We start from the raw sequence: 23025 nt of genomic DNA on the forward strand, positions 1-23025 counted from the left end.
ATTGTGAAAATGCGAGAGAAACTCCAATCAATGCAAAGAAGTATGATCCTTGCCACCCATCGTTTCTGCCGCACTGTGTCCACGGAGGCCATCCAAGTCATCGCGGGGACAATCCCGCTGGATTTGGCTGTGATCTTCCGAGGCCTCTGCTTTCGACTAAAGAAAAGAATCCCGACCTCCATACTTGACATAGAGCTGAACCTCGATAATGACATCAAGCGAGAAAAGACTAGATGTTACAATGAACTTATCAATCTGTGGCAGACCAGATGGGATACCTCAACAACTGGAGCAGTAACTAAAAAATTCCTCCCGATGGTAACCTTTGCAACATCTAAAACCACCATCTCATGGTTTTCATTGAGTCTATAAATTACATACATTGTCACCGGCCACGGTTCCCTTAATGATAAGCTCCACCAACTGGGATTGATCAATACAGATCTTTGCATCTGTGGCAACAAAGAAAGCTGGTTCCATATCCACCAACTGGGATTGATCAATACAGATCTTTGCATCTGTGGCAACAAAGAAAGCTGGTTCCATATCCTTTTCAAATGTGATCTATGTGAAGAACAATGTGAACAACTAAAGACAACTGTCTCTAACTTTGCAACTGAACAACTGGAGCAACTCATCCAGTACCCCGAGAACCTCCGCTCCTTCCAGGAGTTTGCCAAGGCTGTCTTTTCAAGGCGTCGAACCCTGCTGGCCAACGCTAATCAAGCAATAATTAATACCATAATCTCATTATTATTATTATTATTATTAGTCTTTTTTCTTTTTTATTTTAATATTAATATTTTTTTCCCTTCTCCTGTCTCCGCGCTCTGCTCTGACTCTAGGGCTGTCGTCGGAGTAGCTCTTCTCTGCACTCCTTCCTTTTTCCCTTCTAGTCCCATGCTGCATGAAAAAAAAAAAAAAAAAATTATTTTTTTTCTTTCTTTCTCGTCTTCTGCTTCTCTGAACCGCCCCCCCCCCTCCAGGGCAGGACAGCCCCTCTTTCTCAAAAAAAAAATATATATATATATATTAATTATTATTATTTATTTATTTAATTTATTTATTTTTCTCCTCCTCTCTCTCTCTCTCTTTCTACCCTGGATTGGGACATCCCTGGGCTAGGGAAGTCTTCCTCCTCTCTTCTCCCTTCCCCCTCTTCATCTTTAGATAGTCCTATTTCTTCCCTGGGAAACCCGTTCCTAAGGGGGAGGAGGGTTAGCAGATAGTAGGGAGGCCTGCCTTCCGGCAGCTAGGAATGAGTGCCTGGAAGCGGCCATCCTGTTAATGGCTGCTTTCAAGTAGCCAAGAGGCCAATACAAAACACAGTATAACAAGACACACACAGACAGTATTTATTTTCTTTCCTGTCCTGTGCGGGATGAACTTTTTTTTTTCTCTTCTTCTTCTTTCCTCTTTTCTCTCTCTCTCAACTATCCTTTTCCTGCCTGTGCAGGAAAAAATTTCCGTGCGAATTTTTTTTTTTCTTCTCTACTCACACATGAGTCTTCACAGTCTGTTTAAAAAAAAAAAAAAAGGTAAAAAGTAACCAGGCGGAGTTGAACTTATGTTCTAAGAGCCGCCCACACATAATACATACATGCATACATACCCCAGCAGTGGGTGTTGCGGGAAGGGAATTAATGGTATGTATGAGCTGCTGCTTCGTGGCGTGATAGTCGCTAGGATATTGAAGGGTGTTCATAGCCATGCTGGAGAATTGTAGCCGAGACTGTGGTTGTATTTGAGAACCTGGTGATATGTTTGAGCCATTCTTGGGGGAGAACAAGTGTTCTGTGACAGAGCAGAGATTCGAGAAAGCATAACACTCTCAAGCATTTCACTGGCTTCGCAATGTGGAGCAGCATAGAATGGCTTTCCTTTACTCAGAATGTGGTCTAAGTTTTCTTGGATTGCTGCAGCCTTTTTTCGATTAAAGTAGGCCCTGGCACGGGAAAAGTAAATTCTGTCTTGACTGTCATTCGAAAGCGTCTTTTTTGTGTAGCTATTGTTTTTCTTGGAAGCTGTTGTTGAGGTCAGGGGTCCACCACGATCTGGAGCGAGGAGTCACTATTACTCGTTTGGTGGTAGCATAGTCGGTGACGAATTTGATCCAGTTGGACATGAGTGTTTGGACAAAGCTGAGGTAGCAGTCAATGAGGACATCCCAGGACATCCCATGTAGGAGAGTTGAGGATTAAACTACTTTGGTGCTGTAACATATTTAACTATTTTTTTGTCAGGAATGTTGAAGTTAGGTACCGCCAATAACCATGTAAAGACTATAGGCTGGTGATCTGACTGGATAATGCGCTGGGATCGTTATCAGTTGTGCATGTTGTAGAAGCAAAGCGAGATCCAGTAGGTTCAATCTCCTGGGGGGGGGATTCTCATTGACCCGTGTCATATCAATAGATTTAAAGAACTCACAGAGTTCTTTAAATGTATTGACATGACACGGGTCAATGAGAACAAGGTGATGGCAGTTTGGAGGCAGGTTAAAATCGCAGCAAGCAAGGCGTTGTGCAGACGGACGAAGATGGTTAAGAAGCAAGTTTCCCAGATCTTCAATGATTTCAGTTGCTGGTCCTGGGGACCAACAATAATAAACAGAAGCGATATCTATGTGGCTGGAGTGGAAACGTAGCGAGACTGTAATCGCTTCAAAACTAGAGTTATAGTTGAGGTTGAGTGTTCATATGAAAATATGGAGGTGTTATACAATATCGCTACTCTGCCGCCTCTAGAGTGCTCTCTGGCGGCAGACATCATGTGGTAACCAGTAACAGTAGAGCAGAAAAGTGTGTCTTGATTTGGTTGAAGTCATGTTTCTGTGAGGCAGACAACGCCAGCGGCCTGGGATAGAAAGATCTGTTCAGTGTCATCTAGTTTGTTCCTAATGGTCCTGATATTTTGGAAGTACGCCCTAATAACAGGTGTTCGTCGAAGAGTGTCCTTAGTTGGTGCACAGCAGAGTGAACGGCCCGGCACACCATCGTTCGCTAGAGCCTAAGCGGCACCTCTCTTATCACAGTGATATTAGCTAGCACCCATAGTTGTACCCTGAATATGCCGGTAAGTGGGGTAAGTGGAATCACCGAACACGATCGCACAACGGGATAAAAAAATATTCCAGTGACATTACAAATATCAGTTACAGAGAGTGAGGTTCTCTACTTCAGCTTGGAATTCCACTAGCACCTAACGAAAACAATATACTGTATATGGAGCTATACTGGCTAGATTGGAACGGATGTAAAACAGGAGACCATTGCAAAGGACACCAATGACCCTGCTCTTAAGAATACTGTTATATGAACACGACTGTTCACAGGATGGTTTGTTTTATGAACGGGCGGCGAAAGCAAACTGGCAACATGCTATGAAAGCTCATGAGTCAGGTTGCAGCAACAAGCAAAAATAGAAGCAAAGACACCAGCGTATTTGCCTCCTATTGTTGTGCGCCAGCATCCTCAGTTCAATGGTTTGCCAAAAATGCACAAACTGAGCATTCTTATGCGTCCCATTAAAAACGTCAATTTTCAGATATTAATAAAATTCATGGATAATAAGATAACAATGCTTTTATTTTATTAATAATAATTACATATCGGTTACTGAAAGTATTGGTCTGTGACGCCTAAAGTAGGATATATAATTTTTACATTGAAGAGATTTTAGTTCACGTCTAAATACACTATCTATAGTTGTTCCATTACGCGTAGTATTTACCGAAAGATCTGATGACATGTTCAAGTTGAAGAATGTTTTCATAAACATGCAGAACTCTTTTCCAGCCTGAGAGTTTAATTGTAAATAAAAACGTTGCATTCAGTCTGAAAACACCGGGTGACTCGAAACCAGATGCGTTTTCGAATTAACGCATTTCCCAGTTTCCGAAAGTTTTTTGTATCTTAAAATCTTAATATGTCTGTTTCTAAATTCCTTACCTCTCCAACGATATGTTATACGTCCACATTATCCTGTTTATTACGTAAGAAAATTTCCTTGATCACACGTTCATATTTTCCACTATCCTGGAAAAAAATACTGCAATTTTCAGAGGTTTGAAAGTTTTCCTCTAGTATAGAGCTACGATGAAGCTCCGTGCAAAATCTCATTAAATTTTATCCAGTAGAAGATAAATTTTCATAAGGCTTTTCGCATGACGTGTTTACGTTACAAAATTTTTGGAATAACGCCAGTAAAAAACGTTTTTAACGTCAATATAAAATTTCATGAAATTCGTTCTCTGAAAGCCTGGTTGTTACATACAGAAATGGACTGATTAACATAGTGAAGATAATAGGCAACTTATGCTGTACTCGCGAAAGAGTATAAAAATGACAGATGTTAATTACATACCAGTAAATTTAGCCCGATAAAGAAAACCTTAAAATATGTCGTGAGAACATAAACATTAAAAATGATAAATGGAAAATTAAAAATCGCTATATAGAGGAAAATGGTTTTCAATCGTTATTAATATTTGATTATTTTTATTTCCTAACAACATTTAGCAACTCAAAAACTTGGAGATTTTCCTCATACTAACGGCACGGAACTTTATGAATTTTATGTCGCTATCATTTATGACTAATTAGTCCTTTGGTTTTTAATTATCAGCACTCACCTCATAGTAATCCGCTTGGTTTGATGAAACTTATAACAGATACATAGTAGCTATAAAACTTTTAAATTCCGATTAGTAGCTATTCGTAACTTAAAGTAATTATGAATTTTAAAAAAATAATTAAGCTACGCTATACCTACGATCTAGTTGTTACATCACAGTACATAAGGATTCCTTAATATATCATCAGTCCTTTGGTTTTTATAAGAGTAATAATATTCTACATCAAGCAATGGAAGATTCTCTGCAAAATTAAGTCCGTTACAATAGTAAATACAAAATATACAGATGGTGCTTTGATTGTGTCATTACAAGTGGTTCCACACTCTAGGAAGCAGGGCGAAGTATATTAAGCCCGGTCCACACAGAGGCAACAAGTATCAACATTTTGGCCTTCCAACAGGTTTCAGAAACAAAGTTGACTCATGTTGCTAGATGTTAATAAATGTTTCTGTTGCCATTGCCCAATGTTCCTTCTTGTTGCTTGTTTCCATCTTGAGCGGTAAACTTCAAAGAGAAAACAGCAACAAGGGCGACGTGTGAGAACTGTCACCGGATGTTTCTCTAGTGTGGACGGTTACTAATAGTCGCGTCTTGTTGCCTGTTGACAGTTATCATTTGATTATTTTCCATTCGACTGATAAACATTTATTTACTCTTCTGCTGTAGTAGGTAGTCCAGTAATGTGCTTATTAATTTGACTATGGCTGTTTGAACAAACCATAAAATTATTTAATATAGTTAGGGACGTAATAATATAGTAATTATGTAATATAATAATAATAATAATAATAATATAGTAAAGTAAAATAATAAATTAAGATAATGATATAGTAATAATCTTAATCATAAAATCATTACTGTCGGAGTTATACTGACGGGCAGAGTGTTTGTGGAACGCTAACCACCGTAAGCATAAATGCAGTAATTCTGTTTATGACTCTTTGGAAAGATATATCTGTGGCTGTAGGGAGTGACGTATCAGAAATAAAAAGTAAAGTCAAAAATTTATGTTCACAGTTTTATACAGAGAGAAAGAAGTATTGTCAATTGAAAAAATCTGGAGCTGGAGCTGAATTTATTTCCAAGTGGTTTGCCTACAACTATATGACCTTCCACAAATCTTTGTTGCCCCTTTGTTGTGACATGAAATTACTTTTGAGAAACATGGAGCAACTAGTCGCTAGATGCTTTGTGCCAGCAACATGTTTCTCGTATGTTGGCACAACGTGTTCTCTTGTTGGTACATATTTCATGCTGATGGAAACGTCTTTCGACATAAGTCAACGTAAATATTGACACTTTTTGTCCCTGTATGGGTGGTCCTTACAATTTATACGAAATCTATCACCGCACTAATAGGGTGTATGTGGGTCTCTCTATTGCGATTAACTTTGACATTAACGCCTGCTGCTGACTCTTAAATATAAAACACATTAAATATGCTAGCGGTAGGACACATTATGTACCTGGTCCAGAATTAGTTTGGTTTTTTTTTTGAGTAATTTATTTAATTTTGATCTTTATGAGGAATTTAATTTCAGCATGGGGAAAAATACCTGGCATAAGATTTAAAATTATAAATACAAAGTTTATTAATATGTTCTTCAGTAAGAGACTTTCCTAGCTTCGTACCGACTTTTTTCATTACAGAAAGAACCTCAGCAGAAGGCCATTCATTGCTTAGAAATTAAGCCTGGTGAGCAAAACTCTTGCAATAACACCAAGACCCTAATGATGTTAACGAAACGAAAATGTATTTTCAGTGACATACCTTCAGTAGTACTTTTACTGGAAAAAAAAATCTTTCTCTTTTAGCCATTCATCAGGTCGCAGCTGATCTCTGTCATTTCCGAGAAATGGACTTTTGTGTAGCCCCAGTTTTGATGAAAGGTTTAAATGGCATAACGCCTGAAGACGAGGAACACGCAATCGAATCATGCAAGTAAGCCCTTCTTGTAATTTTCATGCATTGAAATAATCAAAGCTTAGATCCGGTCATTTTTAATTGTAAATGTATGGAAAGACTATCTGGATTAACAATCATCATAAAAAAGAGAGAAAAAAAAGAGAGAGAGAGAGTGTATCAGTATTAGTTGGCTGGTGAACCATCATCATTTTTTTTTTAACTTGCCTATTTGTATATGACAAAGATTTTTTGTCTTCATGCAATCATATATTTTTATACATTATTGTATATTTAATCCTGTAAAAGTCTCGGGTCGAGCACGCATGTACTTACGTAATAAACAGGATAATGTGGACGTATAGCATATCGTTGTTTATTGTACATTGTGTTCCTCGCACCTTAGTCTGTAAATATTCACACACTTCTGGCACAGAGCCGTCCCGGGGTTAGCATTAGCATTAGCATTAGTAGAGGCATATGATGCAAAAAAGCAAGCTTATGCAGCATCAGCCAAAAAAAAAAAAAAAAAAAAAACCTTCCACTTCACCCCTCCGTTCGTTCGAAATACCTGTCCAGCTGAGCCTTAAATTTATTTAGGCTATCAACTTCCAAAACAAGGGATGGAAGTCTGTTCCACCAACCAACTACCCGCTGGCTAAAGGCAAATTTCCGCACATCTATCCTACATCTGTCTTTCCTCAATTTGAATTTATGCCCTCTCAGGTGATTATTTTGAGCAAGAGACAGTATCCCATCAGCATTGAGCATGCTCAAACCATTCAAGGCTTTGTACACCTCTATCAGATCACCTCGCCGGTGCCTAGTCTCCAGACACTGTAATTTGCTAAACTTAAGCCTTCCTTCGTAAGAGCAACCCTTCGTTCCGTTCACTAACCTTGTTGCCCTTCTCTCTACTCGTTCCAGCAGCTCTACATCCTTCTTAAAATGAGGCCTCCAGACCTCTATACAGTACTCAAGGTGTGACCTGACCATTGCCTTATACAAGGGAATAACCACCACCTTATCCCTGCTAGAAAAATTCCTGTATATCATTGATAAGACACCATGAACTACTCTTTCAGCCCGTCTGCACTGCTCAGAGAACACCATATCTGCCTGCACAATTACCCCCAGGTCCTTTTCATTCTCTACCACTGTCAGTGTGGTACCACAGAGTTGATACGTTGCTCTGGGGTTGTTGTTTCCCATGTGTAGTACTTTACATTTGTCAATGTTAAACTTCATTTGCCACCTCTCAGCCCATCTGCTCAACCTTTCCAGATCCTGTTGCAGCAGCATAGCGTCAGTAGAGTCCTTAACAACCCTGCCAACCTTTGTATCGTCTGCAAATTTGGACATTAAGCTTGATATACCATCATCAATATTATTTATAAATACAGAAAACAACAATGGACCCAACACTGAACCCTGAGGGATTCCACTAATAACATTAGTCCACGATGAGCAGTGTCCATTAATTACCATTCTCTGTCTTCTGCCACTCAACCATCCCTTTATCCATAGCAACAATTTGCCACCAATGCCACACTGCTCCAATTTGTGCAGCAGTCTTCCATATGCAACAGTATCAAATGCCTTTCTAAGATCCAAATTTATAATATCAAAGTTATTCCCTGCATCCAATTCCTTTATGACTACATCATATTATCCAATCAAATTGGTCAGGCAAGACCTTCCCTTAACAAAACTATGCTGTGTCTGAGATATAACTGAATTCTTGTCAAGATGATCCTGCAGTGCTTCTTTAACCAGTGCTTCCATTAATTTTCCTGGAACAGAAGTTAAACTCACAGGTCTATAATTACATGTGTCAGCCTTTGATCCTTCTTTGTGAATTGGGGTTACATTTGCACATCTCCAGTCTGTGGGTACCTCCCCTGAGTCCAAGGAAGCTCTCATAATTATGGCTAACGGGTTGCTTACTTCCTTTGCTGCCTCCTTTAATATAACTGGATAGATCCCATCCACCCCAGGTGCCTTTCTTTTATTTATCTTCAACAATTTCTCCTCCACTTTACTCTCAATTATTAGAAGATCATCTAGCTCACTGCCAGTGTTTACTTCATCTATGGCATTCCTCTTCCTGAATAACTCCTCATGTGTGAATGTAGATGCAAAATATTGATTTAGTTTGTTAGCTACCTGAGCAGGATCATGAACAGTTGAACCATCGATATCAAGTGGACCAATCTGATTCATCCCCTTCCTTTTAGAGTTCACATAAGTAAAGAACTCCTTGCTGTTTTTCTTTGCATCCCTTGCCAAAGATTTCTCGTAATCTGCTTTCGCCTGCCTAACCTCCTTTGTAACTTTGTTACAGATCAACTTGTATATATCATAGGCTTCTGTGGTGTCACATGTTAATTTATATGTATGCCATGCATTTTTCTTCTCTGCCATATGTCTCATTAGTTCATCTGACATCCATTTAGGCCTGAACCTTGAACAATATTTCTTAGTTGGTAGGTAAAGCCTAGTAGCTTCCAAGATACCTTGATATCTTGGGAAATAAACTGATCATATGGTGCACCAGTCAACAATAAATAAAAATAAATAAATATATAAAAATATGAGGGTGGGGATTCATAAAAGATTTGTATTCACCTAGAAGTAGGTCTGACAGAAGGTTGAAACAAACACCATTGTATTGCACTTTTTCGACATAGTCACCAGACAAAATGATACATTTCTGCCACCTCTCAATACACTTCCGCAGACCCGTTTTGTAGAAGTACCCTGACTGTCCGTAAAAGCAGGACTCAGCAAGCGAAATCACCTCATCATCAGCAGCAAAGTGTTTTCCACGAAGAAAGGACTTCAGGGCAGGAAAGAGGAAGAAATCCGAGGGTGCAAGGTCTGAGATATAAGTAGGAAGCGGCAATATCTCATATTAATGGGCATACATCACTGCCGAATGCGAGGAATGCGCAGGGGCATTATTGTGGAGCAGGCGCACACCTTTTGACAGCTTTCTCCGTCTTTTTTTCTTTTAAACCTGCACGTAGCTTTATGAGGGGTAATATTTCTCTGTCACAGCACAGCCCTTTTGAAGTTGATCTGTTAGAATTACACTATGCTGATCACAAAAAAAAAAAAAAAATTGACAGCATTACCTTGCCAGCCCTTCGTTATCATAGTGATGGATCCAAGTTTTTTTCCATGATGAGTAGACGTGAAAAAATCTCCACTTGCTTTTCCTGGCACATTGACATTTCATGAGCACATTGCGTTCTTTTTCCTTCTTCTGGTAAGGGGGTCAGAAGTCTGGGAATTCATCTAGCAGACACTTTACTAATATGCAGAGTCTGTGGAGAACATCCATTAACTCTACACTAATTTGGAGCTCTACAGCTGGTTCTTTAGACGCTAATACGACAATTTTCCAGGATTATTGCCGCAATTTTTGCGACACTCTTCCGTTTCAGCAGTTTCTAGGTGTTCTGAGCTTTCTTCACCCTGCACAGAGGTTCTTGCAGATTTCAATTGTTTATATCAATGTGCAACAACACTATAACCTTCGCAGTCTTCTCCATAAACAGCAACCATTTCTTCTAGGATTGTTTTGGGTGTTTTCCCTTGAAGAAAGAGGAACCGAATCACGGATCTGTATTCCCTTTATCCGTTGTGACTTCACAGCTGCAAAAAAATAAAAAAAAATAATAAAAATAATAAATAAATTAATAATAATAAATGAATAAACAAATAAATGAATAAAATAAACAAATAATAAATAAATTAAAAATAATAAATAAATAAACAAATAAATGAATAAAATAAACAAATAATAATAAAAATAAAAATAAATAAAATGATAATAATAAATAAATTGTCAGATTGAAAGCAAAATCTGCGTGATTCTTTGGTTATTTCAAGGTATCAAACAAAAAAAATTTCGTCTTACTATCAAAACAGTCACCAGACAAAATTTCTTTCTGGGCGAATACAAATCTTTTTTAAAGCCCCTTCGTAAATTGCTTTGTACGATTCCCCAATTCATGCAGATGAATCCAGCTGACTTTTGCATTTCTCCAAGGTATCAGCGTCAATCATCCGTGGATGGAATTTGCTCCAATAATTAACAAGTACAGTATCTCTCTAAAAGAAAACTTCCTAAAATATGGTTTTAATGCTTTCCTCCATAAACTGAATTTAAGAACTCCTAGTCCTGAAATCATTTATAATCATGAAAATTTCATACTGTTTCGTTTTCTCTTCTCAGAGCATTAATCAGGTGTCCCTTTAAAGTACCTGGTTGTAATCTCTGTATTCCTAACATTCGAAGTCTTTCTTCATATGGTCATCTTTTTACTGATGTCACCAATCGGGTTGCCAGTCTTTGGACCCTTTCAAGAGGCTCGATATTCGAAGTGCAGTCTTACTATTGCCTCATATAGTGGGATTATGAAATCCTTATCTATACAAGAAAATGTTACATAAATCATCAATAGGATAGCAAGGATATGTTCAAGGCATAATACGTTATGGTTTGAAATTAACTGTATAACATCGGTGTGAATACACCATAGTTTACCCATAAGTTTAACTACATGTAGTAGTGTAAAGGCATCGTTTGATTTTTAGCTCATATTGTGGCTACCTTCGCAACGAGATACCGGGTATTGCAGCACTTCAAATAAATAACGCTTCTCTTGTAGAGGAGACTACTGTTATTTATTCTCAGTGCTCATATGTGATAAAATCTAAACGGTGCCGTTACACTACGTATGTAGTTAAACTTATGGGCAAACTATGGTGTATTATCACTTAAAATTATAACAATATTTTGTTTGCAGTTTACTATTGGTTTTTAACGAATATTCTCAAATATAATTATATATTTTAAAGATTTTGATTAACATTTGCTTTCATTTTATGCAGCCTTATAAAAGATGCCTTAGAATGTCTGACGAACTATACAGAAACGTGTTTGACACCGATTCAGCAGGAAGTCCTGAATATTGTGGGTGAAGGAAATCGCGAGCTCTACAACGATTTATGCACTCCTGGAACTGAGACTAGAGCTGGTAAGGATCCTGGTTGCTAATACTTAACTTTCTTTTATATATAAAATAAACAATTTTTGGAATATTTATATATTTTGGAATATAAACGATTATTTTTGGAATAATTTTTGGAATTTGGAATAATTATTTTTGGAATATTTTGGAATATAAACGATTATTAGAAAATTAGATGATTCAGCAAAGAGACAGAAAATTGAAATTATATTAGGTCCAGCACTTCGATACCTGATAATTCATTCTACATTCTACAATATGAAAAATGTCATCTTTTTTATGCAGGCAGGTGTGGACTGGTTGGCACGTTCTCCTAAATCCGTCAAACGACTGCTTTCTGTAGACCACTTGGTCAAAACGAAAACCGATTCAGAACGGCTTCTACGAGCCACCTCAATTGGGACATACCAGTCCATATCGCTACAGTTAGTCATCGTAACACCGGAGAGACACTTTGGAGGTATGTTCTCTGAATAAGATCTCCTCGAAGTATCTGAAAGGAGATCTGTTTTGAGTTGAAATCGCAAGGAGTGGCAGATGAAAAACGGATATTTGTGCATAGGGATGGGAACCTAGTCCCCACTAGAAATCTCATCCTGACCTCTAATTTACCAATGTACAAATTTTATCATAGTTGGGTGTTTGCACTGTCCAGTAAGACTATGTGTACCTAATTCATTAGCTGTTTTAAGTGTCAGAAATACGGACACTAGCAAATGGCCTATAGCGGTGCCCTTACAATTTTCCTTCATTTATGTGTCATTTCATTATTCTGCGATTTCCGACGTATTCTGACGTATAAGTCGACCTTTGAAATACTGTACTCAAAAATCGTCTAAAATTTTAAGGTCGAAGATGTATGCGCCGAGTATAAAATCTTAAATCTGAATTAAAGGCAAGTACTTAGGATTAGAAAGGCATGGATTAATGCCAGTATATGCGCAATTTGTTACTTATATATTCCTAGATAAATATATATTTTTTGTTCACTTTTCAGAACAGTGTAACTGAGCCCATAAATTTATTTATCTTCTTTATTGAAAAGTCCATCCTTATTTGGCGAATTTTTTTATGATTAAGGATGAATTCGCAAGGCAAAAAATAGTAGTCTGTTGCCCTACTTTTGAAATAGCTAAATGTTGAATAAAATTAATATACAATTCATTCTATTCAACATTTTCAACCAGTACAGTGATCTTAGCTTCTTTGATATTGTGAACCTGCATAGACATTTGCTTCATCATTTCGTAATCGCCGCATGAAAAGTGTGGTGTTTAAAAAGATATAAAGTTTTTCGTCTTTGTAATGTGGAATATAAGTCAGGGACGTTTGGCTAGTTCATAATAATGCAATGGCAGCAACTATTCTTGAAGGCAGTTTACTCACGAACTAAGCCAAAGCACGTCAAGGTGAGCGAGTTGCGGGACAACATAGCGCCGCGCAGGAGAATGACACTAATTCAACCAGTGTATGATGTTTTCACACGAAAAGATCATATTAGGTAGAGCGTTTCTTAAACTTTTCTAACTCACTATTCCACGGTATACTCATTCATACACATAGAATTATTAGATAAGATGTGAATGATAATTGCGGTTATTTTCAAGTGATGTTATAATGCAACCTCTTTGTGAAGTTTAGTGTAATTTTAGTTTAGTTTAATCGAGAGCAGCTTAGTGAACAAAACCTTCAATTTTTAGGAATGGTGTAATCAGAAATGTTAGGAAACCAAAGTTTTGTTTTCACAATGCACTCTTAGAAAGTTGCTAAGAGGGCATTAATACAAATTTTTTGTATTAATTTTATAAATTAGTAAATCAGTTTTATAACTGAATTTAATTATTATACTCCCACTTTTTGATATTATTGTTTTTGATCTGCACTATTAGTCACAAATTCAGTTTATCTTTTCTTGGTTGGGCAAGATATGAAAACAAGTAAATTAAATATTATATTGCTGATAATATGAAGTAGAAGCTTGTAGCTAGTTATGCTTTTTCATTTTATTCTTAATTACATTTATGCCGATTGCAACTAATTCCAATAATTACAGTTAAGCATTTATTAGAATAAATTCGATTAAATTAAAATATTCGCTCCCCCACTGCGGATATTGGCCCAATATCTTTATTGGTCAAATCGATACTGATCATACTGTACTCTATTATGCTAAAAAGTTTTCTTTCTTATGAGTATTTATTTAATTTTTTTTACAGAATTTATGCAGTATGCTCCTTGCATTTCGCAATACTTTCACAGCGACGCGGTGAAAAGGTGTATATTGGATGCTGAACTAGGAATTGAAATAATGATTGAAACTACTGTGGACAATGTTCTTCCCACTTTTTGCTGGTAGGTTTGTTGTAAAGTGTAGTTATAATGACAATGTGTGCAACGTAATAATAACAATGTGTGTAACATAATAATGACAGTATGAGTAAGCTTATTTCTAAAATCCTTAAGGGGATATACAGAAGTCAAAATATTAAAAACGACTGCCAAAAAGTTCATCGCTTTTGCTTTGCATCAAATGCAAACATAAGCGATGGTCATCTTCACATTTTCGAACTACATCTGTTCTATATAAAAGTGTATCGGTGAACTTCAGATATTTTATATTTCAAAGGATGAGAGAAGAAAATAAATGCATTTATAAGGATATTCAGCACATTATGACCACCTAATAAAGTGCTGGGCCACCAGTGGCCATGATAACCGGCTTCAGGTTATCATCATTGTCCATACCACGCTGTAAACTCGGCGTGACATGGATTCCACAAAACCGCGTAATGTACACATGTATATAATCTTCTGTATAGCTGCTCCAGAACGTTAGTCCAACTCTGCAGAACTACTGTACTTTGTAATAACACAGAAGGAAGGACTGTATATAAGTGGGTGCCAGCAATTCTCGTACCCTTGGAATCCAATCCAAGGGCAGTAGAAAAAAAAATAAAAAATAAATAGTAAAATAAAAAGATAAAAATAGAAAAAGATATAAATAAATAAAAAATAAATAAATAAAATCCCAAATCCCCTGGAGGTATTGCAATACCAGTGGATGTCCCAGCAGAAATTTCATACCCAGGCTATCCAAACTTGGGTACAACCAAGAAAAAAAAATAGAGAGAGCCATCAGTTATATATAACATCTTATTTATGAAGCAAACACCTAAAGCTTTGCAAAGAAGGAAACTGTGAGGTGGCGTTTTTTTTTTAATTATATACAGGCTGCCTCGATTAACGCGATTAATTTGTCCCGCGACTGCATCGCGCAAAGCGGAAACGCGTTAATCGAATATAATAATCAATAGGAAAAATTATAATTGGTTCTTGACCTTCTGGAATGTTAATAAAAAATTTTAAAAATACCTTTTAAATAACTTTTTAACTGTATACAATGTAAAAGATAATGAAAATAATTATGGAATTAAATGTTTATTGCATAAAACAGCGGTTCCCAAACTGCGCGCCTCCGAATATTTTAAATTTTCGAGGAAAACACAGCGATACTCGACATCTGGACACCCTGCGAACTACTAACTCGAGATAGTTCACAGTTTCAGCATTTCTTATTAAGTTGTTTGGACCTAACTACTAAACGGAACTGTTGGGTATTTCTTTTGGTCTGGGTGCGCCTTGAAAAAATTACTGAGACACTAAGGGCGCCGTGAACCGAGAAAGTTTGAGAACCTCTGACATAAAATACACAATGAAGAAATGACTGTTGCGGAAATATTTGAAAAGTGTTGCCTTTCTCTTTTCATCAATCAATTTCCTACAGCTGACAACAATCTTCTCTGGGCCCTGGCGAAATAAATATCGCAGAGAACCTCAAACCTTTTGTTTGAGGTTCTCTGCGATACGAAAGATTTCATCTAATTCTTTTACTGTTATCTCCTTCGCGGTAACATTTTCATCTGGCTCATTTAAAAATTTGAATTTTTATGCAAGTGTGCATTGACTTTATTAGCAGGAGACAAACAAGTAACACCTCTTCTTCCGATAGTTGATGGAACACACCGAGTGGGGAAAGCAAGCACACGTTTGTTTATTTACCGTACAACTCGCGATAAGCTTAACGCGCGATTCAAATCTTTTTCAACTATCGCATAAAAAAAAAAAAAAAAATCGCGTTAACTGGAAATTTGCATCGTGTAAAGTGAAAAGTGGTATAATTTTTCAAATAGCGTTAACTGAAAATCGAGTTAATGGAACTCGCGTTATGCGAGGCCTGGCTGTATATTTATAACATATAAATATATATAATTAATTCTGGTTCCTTCATTTCGTCCCAAGCTTTCTGGCGGTCTATCTCTCCTTCGGGGGCTCGTGGACTGGACACTCCTCACGTAGACTTGTCTACTCACATATCTGCATACCTGGCTCAACAGGATCGGATCTAGACGCACTCGTAGTTTCTTACACATTCTTTGCTTCGGAAATACATCATGCGATTTAGTTGCTAGACATGCTGATCATCCTACGGCTGGACTCACTCTCTCTCTCTTTCTCTTTCGCCTTTGTTTTTTTTTCTTCTTCGTCTTGCTACCACGATTTGCGAACTCCGATCACCAAAAAATCTACTTCCACTTCAACCTGCAACTCACGACTCCCTAATTTTTTTTTTTTTCTAACTCACATCCGCACCCTTTTCCCTCAGCCGTTTGAACCTCCTCCCAAGGACTCCCTACCAATCGAAATAAAATGCCTAATCTTTCCCCCCTTCCTAGTTGCTTAAAAAAAATACCATAACCGTCCCCCTCATGTACAAACCCTTCTCCTGTAATTTTCTTTTTTATTTCATAGGGCACCATAACCCTTTTATGTTTGCTGATCACCTCCAAAGGTAGCTATTTTCGTGTTTTTACAGTTTGCTAAAATGTTACCAACTTACCAAAAATATCTGGCACCCTGGCTCTATTTTTTTCGACGAAAGCGTAGAACGTCCAGACTTATGTCTAGATGCCGCTTAGTCAAAGCGTCCTTAATTACGTGACCGGACGGTCCCATTATTTACTCTTCTAGTAACGTCTCTCGCCTGTTCGCAAATGACCACTCCTTCCACATTTTTCTCTTGTATTACTGTATTTGTAAATTCTTGTTTCCATTTAACTGCTATTTTAATTCACACGTCTATAACCTCCCTATTTTTAAATCCAGTATATTTCCTAACAGTTATCATATTCAAACAAAATATTCAACCTTAACATTTACCATTTTTAAACTTAATATTCAACATTAATAATAATTTTCACTTTCTATTGCCCTTCATTGATGTATTTTAGATAAATAAGTATTTCCATTATGTTTGTAAGAGTGTACTCTTACAAAACCAAATTATATACATATACAATATATGAAACACTTATAACTTAGTGAATAAGAAGAGCTGTCCACACGGATTAAGCCACCAACGAGTTCCATAATAAGATTCCTGGAACATGCATAATTTTGGTTGTGTTGGTTTGCTATCATCCGGAATTTAGCCCCTTAGTGGTACCTGACAATGGCCAATCGACGTAGTGGCATAGTATTTAGAGTCTGGCACCACCAGTGGTTTCCCACATCTGCGCCACGTGTGCTCTGTGATGGAATGCAGAATTACTGCGAAACCAGGAAAAAAGTATCGTGCCAGGTTTATGTAGTATTGTGGTTTGTTCTGACGTTACGTCTCTGGCTGCTTGACCACAGGGACCCTAGTGAACCAGGCTGCCCTTCGTATTCTGTTGGTCTCTGTCAGGGTCGCCTGAGCTTCCTGAGAGAGGCTAAATTACAAAAAAAATTTTGACGAGAGCACACTAGGAATTAGAGTAGGGTGGGTCAGAATGTGGGGTAAAGAACAAGGATGGACCAAGATGAAAGCCCACCTGGTGATTTTAGGGGAAGTGGGGAGAGGGTATAGGGAAGTCACGGGGGTTGGTGACCCCGTGTGAGCAGCATTGGCCTTGTACTCTGTAGGGATATCCTGAACTCAGCAGAGGGCCAGCAGCATAGAACCTGCGCCGACAAGAGGGTGCCACCATAATGCTAACGGCCGGTCAAAATGGACACGTGAATAGGTAGCCTACTCCTTAGACCTATCCGCAAGAGCGTCAGCTGGTGGTGTGTCCATTAATGTTTCTCTGCATGCCATGGTTGTAGTCTGCTGTTAATGGAGGGAACGTGAGCCGTCTCTTTACCCGGACAGCACGTGCCAACCGCAGTTCAGTTCGACCGCCAACCAGTAGTGTGTGTGTGTGTGTGTATCATGGTGGCTCCAAGGCAATAGCCCATCTCCACCTTTGTTCTCTATGATGGAGTAGAAACTCTAGGCCACTTCGTCACCAGGAAGCAGCCAACACCTGGACAGCTGTCGCCTGATGCCCATCCCCAGGCACAATGAAACCGACCTGGGTACTATCCTATATGTGCTTATGTGCACAAAATGCCAACCAGCAGTGGTATTCCTATTCTGGCATGTTGGGTAGCTGTCTCTCATTCTTCGACCACTCTCGGCACACCTGTAGCGGCTAATAGGCGACAATGCATGCAGTTACTTATATGCTGGACCCTACCTTCCGAAACACTGGAAATCATTTCTTGTTCAAAATCTGTTAGGTTCTTCCCTTTCCCTAATTCAGGCACGGCTTCGTACTGGCGAACTCACAGGCAATACTGTGCAGTCTTTATATATTGCATTGGTCAGTGACCCACACCATGTGTGTCACTGATCCACCTGGTATCGTCTTTATATATGTGCAGTCTTTAGTGGTGGCGGTGGTGTCATTTTTTGGGCGAAGTTCTGTTGAGACACCCTGGGTCCAGGCATCCCTGTGCTGGTCACTCTGACGTCTACCACCTACTTAAACATCATTGCTGACCAGATACACCATTTACAGACAGTATAGCGATCTATACTATCTGTAAATGGTGACCGTATACACCACACTCTTAGTAGCTGATACTTCTAAAACCTTACAACTACTATTACTTATAATACCGGTTAGTGACATCACTCCTAAGCGCTGTGGGATACGTGCAGTCGTGGAAGAAGGTGGTCTCATAATGTTTTGGCTCATGAGTGTAATAACAACAATGATATGAAATATGCAAAAAAAGCTAGAATTACAAATTTCTTAATTTTAATTTGTGCAATATCTTTTCATATTTCATAAATATTTATGCATCCACATTGATTACGGGTATTTGTATTTGCAATATATTTTTAGTATGAAGAAGCATTCCTTCTCTGAACACTTAATTTCTTTCTTCCTCGCTATCGTAGGTAGTCCAGTTGGTAGAATCGCTGTCCTCCCCATTCCAGGCGGATTGAGAGATCTGAGTTCAAATCCTGTCGATGACGGGAATTTTTATGGGCCTTTTCCACAACGTGGCTGAGTTAGTTGGTCTCGGGAGAGGATCAGGTTTTTTCTCCCACAGAAACTTGGATTTTTCATCCAACACCTACAGAAAATCGACCACAAAACACACGCAATTTACAGACCGTATACACCAAGCAATATAGCTTTAGTCACTGATGCTACTAAAATATCTTTCTTTCTCTATTTTCTTGGTTAGAATTAAAATAATTCCATGAAAGGTTTTCAGGGATCTAGAACTTTTTTTTCTAAAATATGCCACATCCAATAGTACTATTCTAACCTTGAAGGTTTTTAGCCCTGAAAGCCATATAAAATGAAAAGTTAGTAATATCGGAATGAAAAATACTACTTATTATTTTTTTTTTTTTATTTTTTTTTTGCACAACAGGTATTAGAACTTGTACTACTTAGTACCGTGCATTGGTTGAAAACTGAGGAGAGAGAAGATACTTATTGATACTAGACTTGAATTTCTGTAGATATGTTTAAAATTGTGGAATACATGTGAAGGTTGTTGCATAGAACCGAAAACAAGGGATAAATGAGAAAAAGTTGGTTCTGTGAGTTTGGAGTTGGGGAGTGAATGGATGCTGATTGGTTGGAGCACGTGCTTCGAAACCATCGAAGATATCGAGAGAATTACCGATTCCAATTCAGGAGAATTAGAATTCTCCACAGAAAAGAAATGCAATATCCATGAAATTCTCTACAGAAGCAGAAGAGGCATAGAGTAGAAACTGAATGTCTGTGGAACAGAATGGGGACAGTTTGTAAGAGGCTTATTCTGAAATAGGGAGAAAAAGGAGAAGCTCAAGGTGACTACTTGGAGAAGGATTAGTTGGTGACCTTGGGCCTCCTATTTTGTATACTCTGCTGTATTTTTAACTGTCCCCTACTATAGGCAAATCTGTTGGAGTGCATCGAGTGTTCCTGGATGCACGTTAAAGTATCAGATGTAAAAAAAAGTTATTTCAAAAATATATAAATAGTCAATATTTCCCTCTTTGCCCTTTACCTCATACACAGCTTTAAATATTGTTAGAATACGAAAAGCTGATCACCCTCTCGCTGGCAACCAGCACCAATGGCTCTCTTATGGAACTGTCCGCATCGGCGCATGTTACCGAAAGAGAGCACAAACTTCCTATCAAAGAAATCAAAACAAAGAAAACAACATATATTTCCTATCTACAATTTTTTTCTTTCCTAATACTCCATTATTCCATTTTCTCTCTTGTCATTTACCTTTCATACAAAAACTTGTAGTATTTTTCTGTATAGTTTGAGTCGCCAAATGCGATAGTTAGCAGTATTTGTATTCAATGAACTGGAAATTAATTTGGATGATTTGGATGAATATTTCATTTTCTTATTAGCATTTATTTTATCTTTTGCAAGCACTTTCAGACGGCTTCGTCGGTGCCTACATGAAGATTTAGAAGAGAGGTGCGGAGATGAAAGTGCAATGATCGGAGAAAAGACATTGCACCTTCTCATTTCGGAGCTTCCATTTCTAATTTGTGACAGTTTCGATCATGATGGAGAGCATTGTGGAGGGATTTTACCGCCGTTTGGAACACTTCCAAAGGGAGAATCATCACCTTCCAGCCTCTCTCGACTTTTAGCAGCAGCACTGAAAGCATAAATTACATCAAGTGTATTCCATCTCAAGAAATGAAATGTAGTAGTGACGTTTAATAAAAACGCATTAAATAGATATATAATGTTATAGAGCATATCCGAAGTTATATAATGTTATTAGAAGACTTACACTAATCTTGCTGCAACACTAACATAGGTACTATCACATCGGAATCAATAAGAAATCTTTTATTGACCTAAAGCTCAAATTATTATTTGTTAAATAAACTTTTTCATGTTTTATTTTTACTTTTACTGATTTACTCTCTCTCTCTCTAATAATTTAGCAAAGTTATAAATATCAGCTGGAGATTTTGTTATTAGTTCTTGATCGAATTATAAAGTATTTCAAATACAAATATGTTAAATTGAAATATCATAAATACAGTACAATATTTATTTTTTCTGGATAATTCATTCTGCATGCACTCCATCTATATACACAGATGAGCCAGAACGTTATGACCAGCGAGTCATTATGGAAATCGAAGCAAATGCAGGTGAACTACGGCGAGTGCGTGGGTCGAGACACGGTATAAAAAAATGTCTGGTACTGAGCTCCATTAATCAGTGTTACTCTTGTTCTTCAAATGGGAAAGGCAGTGGACTCAAGCGAGTTTGACAAAGGCCAAAATGTAATGGTCAGATAACTGGGTCAGAGCATATCCGAAGCGGCACGGCTGGTCGGTGCTCATGGTTAGTACCTACCGAAAGTGGTCCGAGAAGGGGAAACATAGGTACTATCACATCGCTACTGCCGGCGAGCTGTTGGACAACCAGGTGCACGCTTTCATGGCAACCCACAAACTGCCGGCGAGCTGTTGGACAACCACAGCTCATCAATGCTCGAGGTGAGCGAAAGCTCTCCCGGATGGTACATGACAACAGAAGGGCGACTGTGGGGCAACTCGCAGGAATGCTGGTGATCGGAGTAATCTCTCACAAAATACAGTACATCGAACACTGCTGAAAATGGGACTGTGTAGCCGCAGGCCTCTCCGAGTGCCCATGCTAACCACGGTTCACCGGCGACAGCACCTACAATGGGCACGCGAGTATCGAAACTGGACCTTGAGTGATTGTAAGAAGGTCGTCTGGTCCGATGAATCACGTTTTCTGTTGCACCATGTGGACGGCCGTGTATGTGTGCGTCATTTACCTGGGGAAGTGATGGCCCCCTGGATGCACCGTGGGACGAAAACGAGCTATTGGCGGCGGTGTCATGTTTTGGGCGATGTTCTGCTAGGACACCCTGGGTGTAGGCATCGCTGTGCTGGGCACTCTGACGTCTACCACCCACTTTAACATCATTGCTGACCAGGTGCACGCTTTCATGGCAATAGTCTTCCCCTCTAGCGGTGTCGTCTTTTGTAGCATGCCACACCGCCCAGATTGTTCGAGACCGGTTCATGGAACAGGAGGAAGACTTCCAAATATTCACTGGCCTCCAAATTCCCCAGACATCAATCCCATCAGACATTTGTGGTTTGTGTTGGAACAGCAACTCCGATCTGCGGTGTCTCAACCACAGACCTTACAGAAGTTATAGGATCTGCTGGTTACCTATTGGTACCAGATACCACAAGACACATTTAGAATTCTTGTAGCATCCATACCTCGCTGGGTAAGAGCTGTTTTGGCTGTACGTGGAGGACCAACATCATGTTAGGTAGGTGGACATAATGTTTTGGCTCATCGGTATATAAAATGAAAGCAAATTTAACAAGAGAATAATACAAGTAGTAATGGGATATCATATGAACGGAATGCTTCTCAGAAACATTCCTGGCTAGGATGGTGTGGGAAAAAAAAATATCTTTTTCTGGTATTGTTTTGTTTTTCTCTTGATAGATGGCATTTGTGGTAATATTTGAATTTAAATTAAAATTTATTTTTACCTTTGGGGATAACCAGGATCTGAATGAGTGATTGGTGACGTTTCCTATTTTGCTACTGGACCCGCCATTACTTTCAGGTTAGATGTAGTCTTTGAAGGTATCGGTTGTGACATCAAAATGAATTAATTTTTTGTGAATATTTTTAACGCAAATTATGTGGTGTTGCATTGTGGGTGTTAATTCAGAAGATGCATTCCGAGAAGTTTATTTTGGAGAGGTTATACTGTGTGGGAGGGGCCGGTCGCCGCTCCCGCGATGTATGCTGGGAAACTTTATTTGGAACTGGATCATTGCATTCTCGGATGGAAGGTTTCTGCATGACTGACTTTTTTGAAAGTTAGTTATGTAGGGAGTGTATTCTGGGACTTAATTAGGATGATGTATTCTGGGATGTAAGTTTCGTGGCTATGTTATTGCTTAGGTAAGGATAGTTACCATGCTGTTTGTTGATATTTTTCTGACATTATGTAGAATGAAAGACCTTAACTTAGATTTTTTTTCCCCCTGACAATCAAAGTGTTCACAATGATCCGTGGCTATG

General features: G+C 38.4%; 1 protein-coding gene across 1 annotated transcript in view; it reads left to right on the forward strand.

Moving 5' to 3' along the window:
* The window catches only part of LOC150085713 (uncharacterized), a 36646-nt gene extending 15817 nt beyond the window's left edge, over positions 1-20829 (forward strand). Inside the window, exons 2-5 of the mRNA XM_090374196.1 lie at positions 6452-6578; positions 11442-11587; positions 13798-13933; positions 20344-20829. Coding sequence (XP_090230322.1) covers positions 6452-6578; positions 11442-11587; positions 13798-13933; positions 20344-20590 — 656 coding nt within the window. The 3' untranslated portion in view covers positions 20591-20829. The remainder of the gene's footprint in view (positions 1-6451; positions 6579-11441; positions 11588-13797; positions 13934-20343) is intronic.
* The last annotated feature ends 2196 nt before the right edge of the window (positions 20830-23025 follow it).

This window comes from Mastigoproctus giganteus, chromosome 5, assembly GCF_048544385.1.
Source record: "Mastigoproctus giganteus isolate SK-2022 chromosome 5, ASM4854438v1, whole genome shotgun sequence".
Lineage (NCBI taxonomy): Eukaryota > Metazoa > Arthropoda > Arachnida > Uropygi > Thelyphonidae > Mastigoproctus > Mastigoproctus giganteus.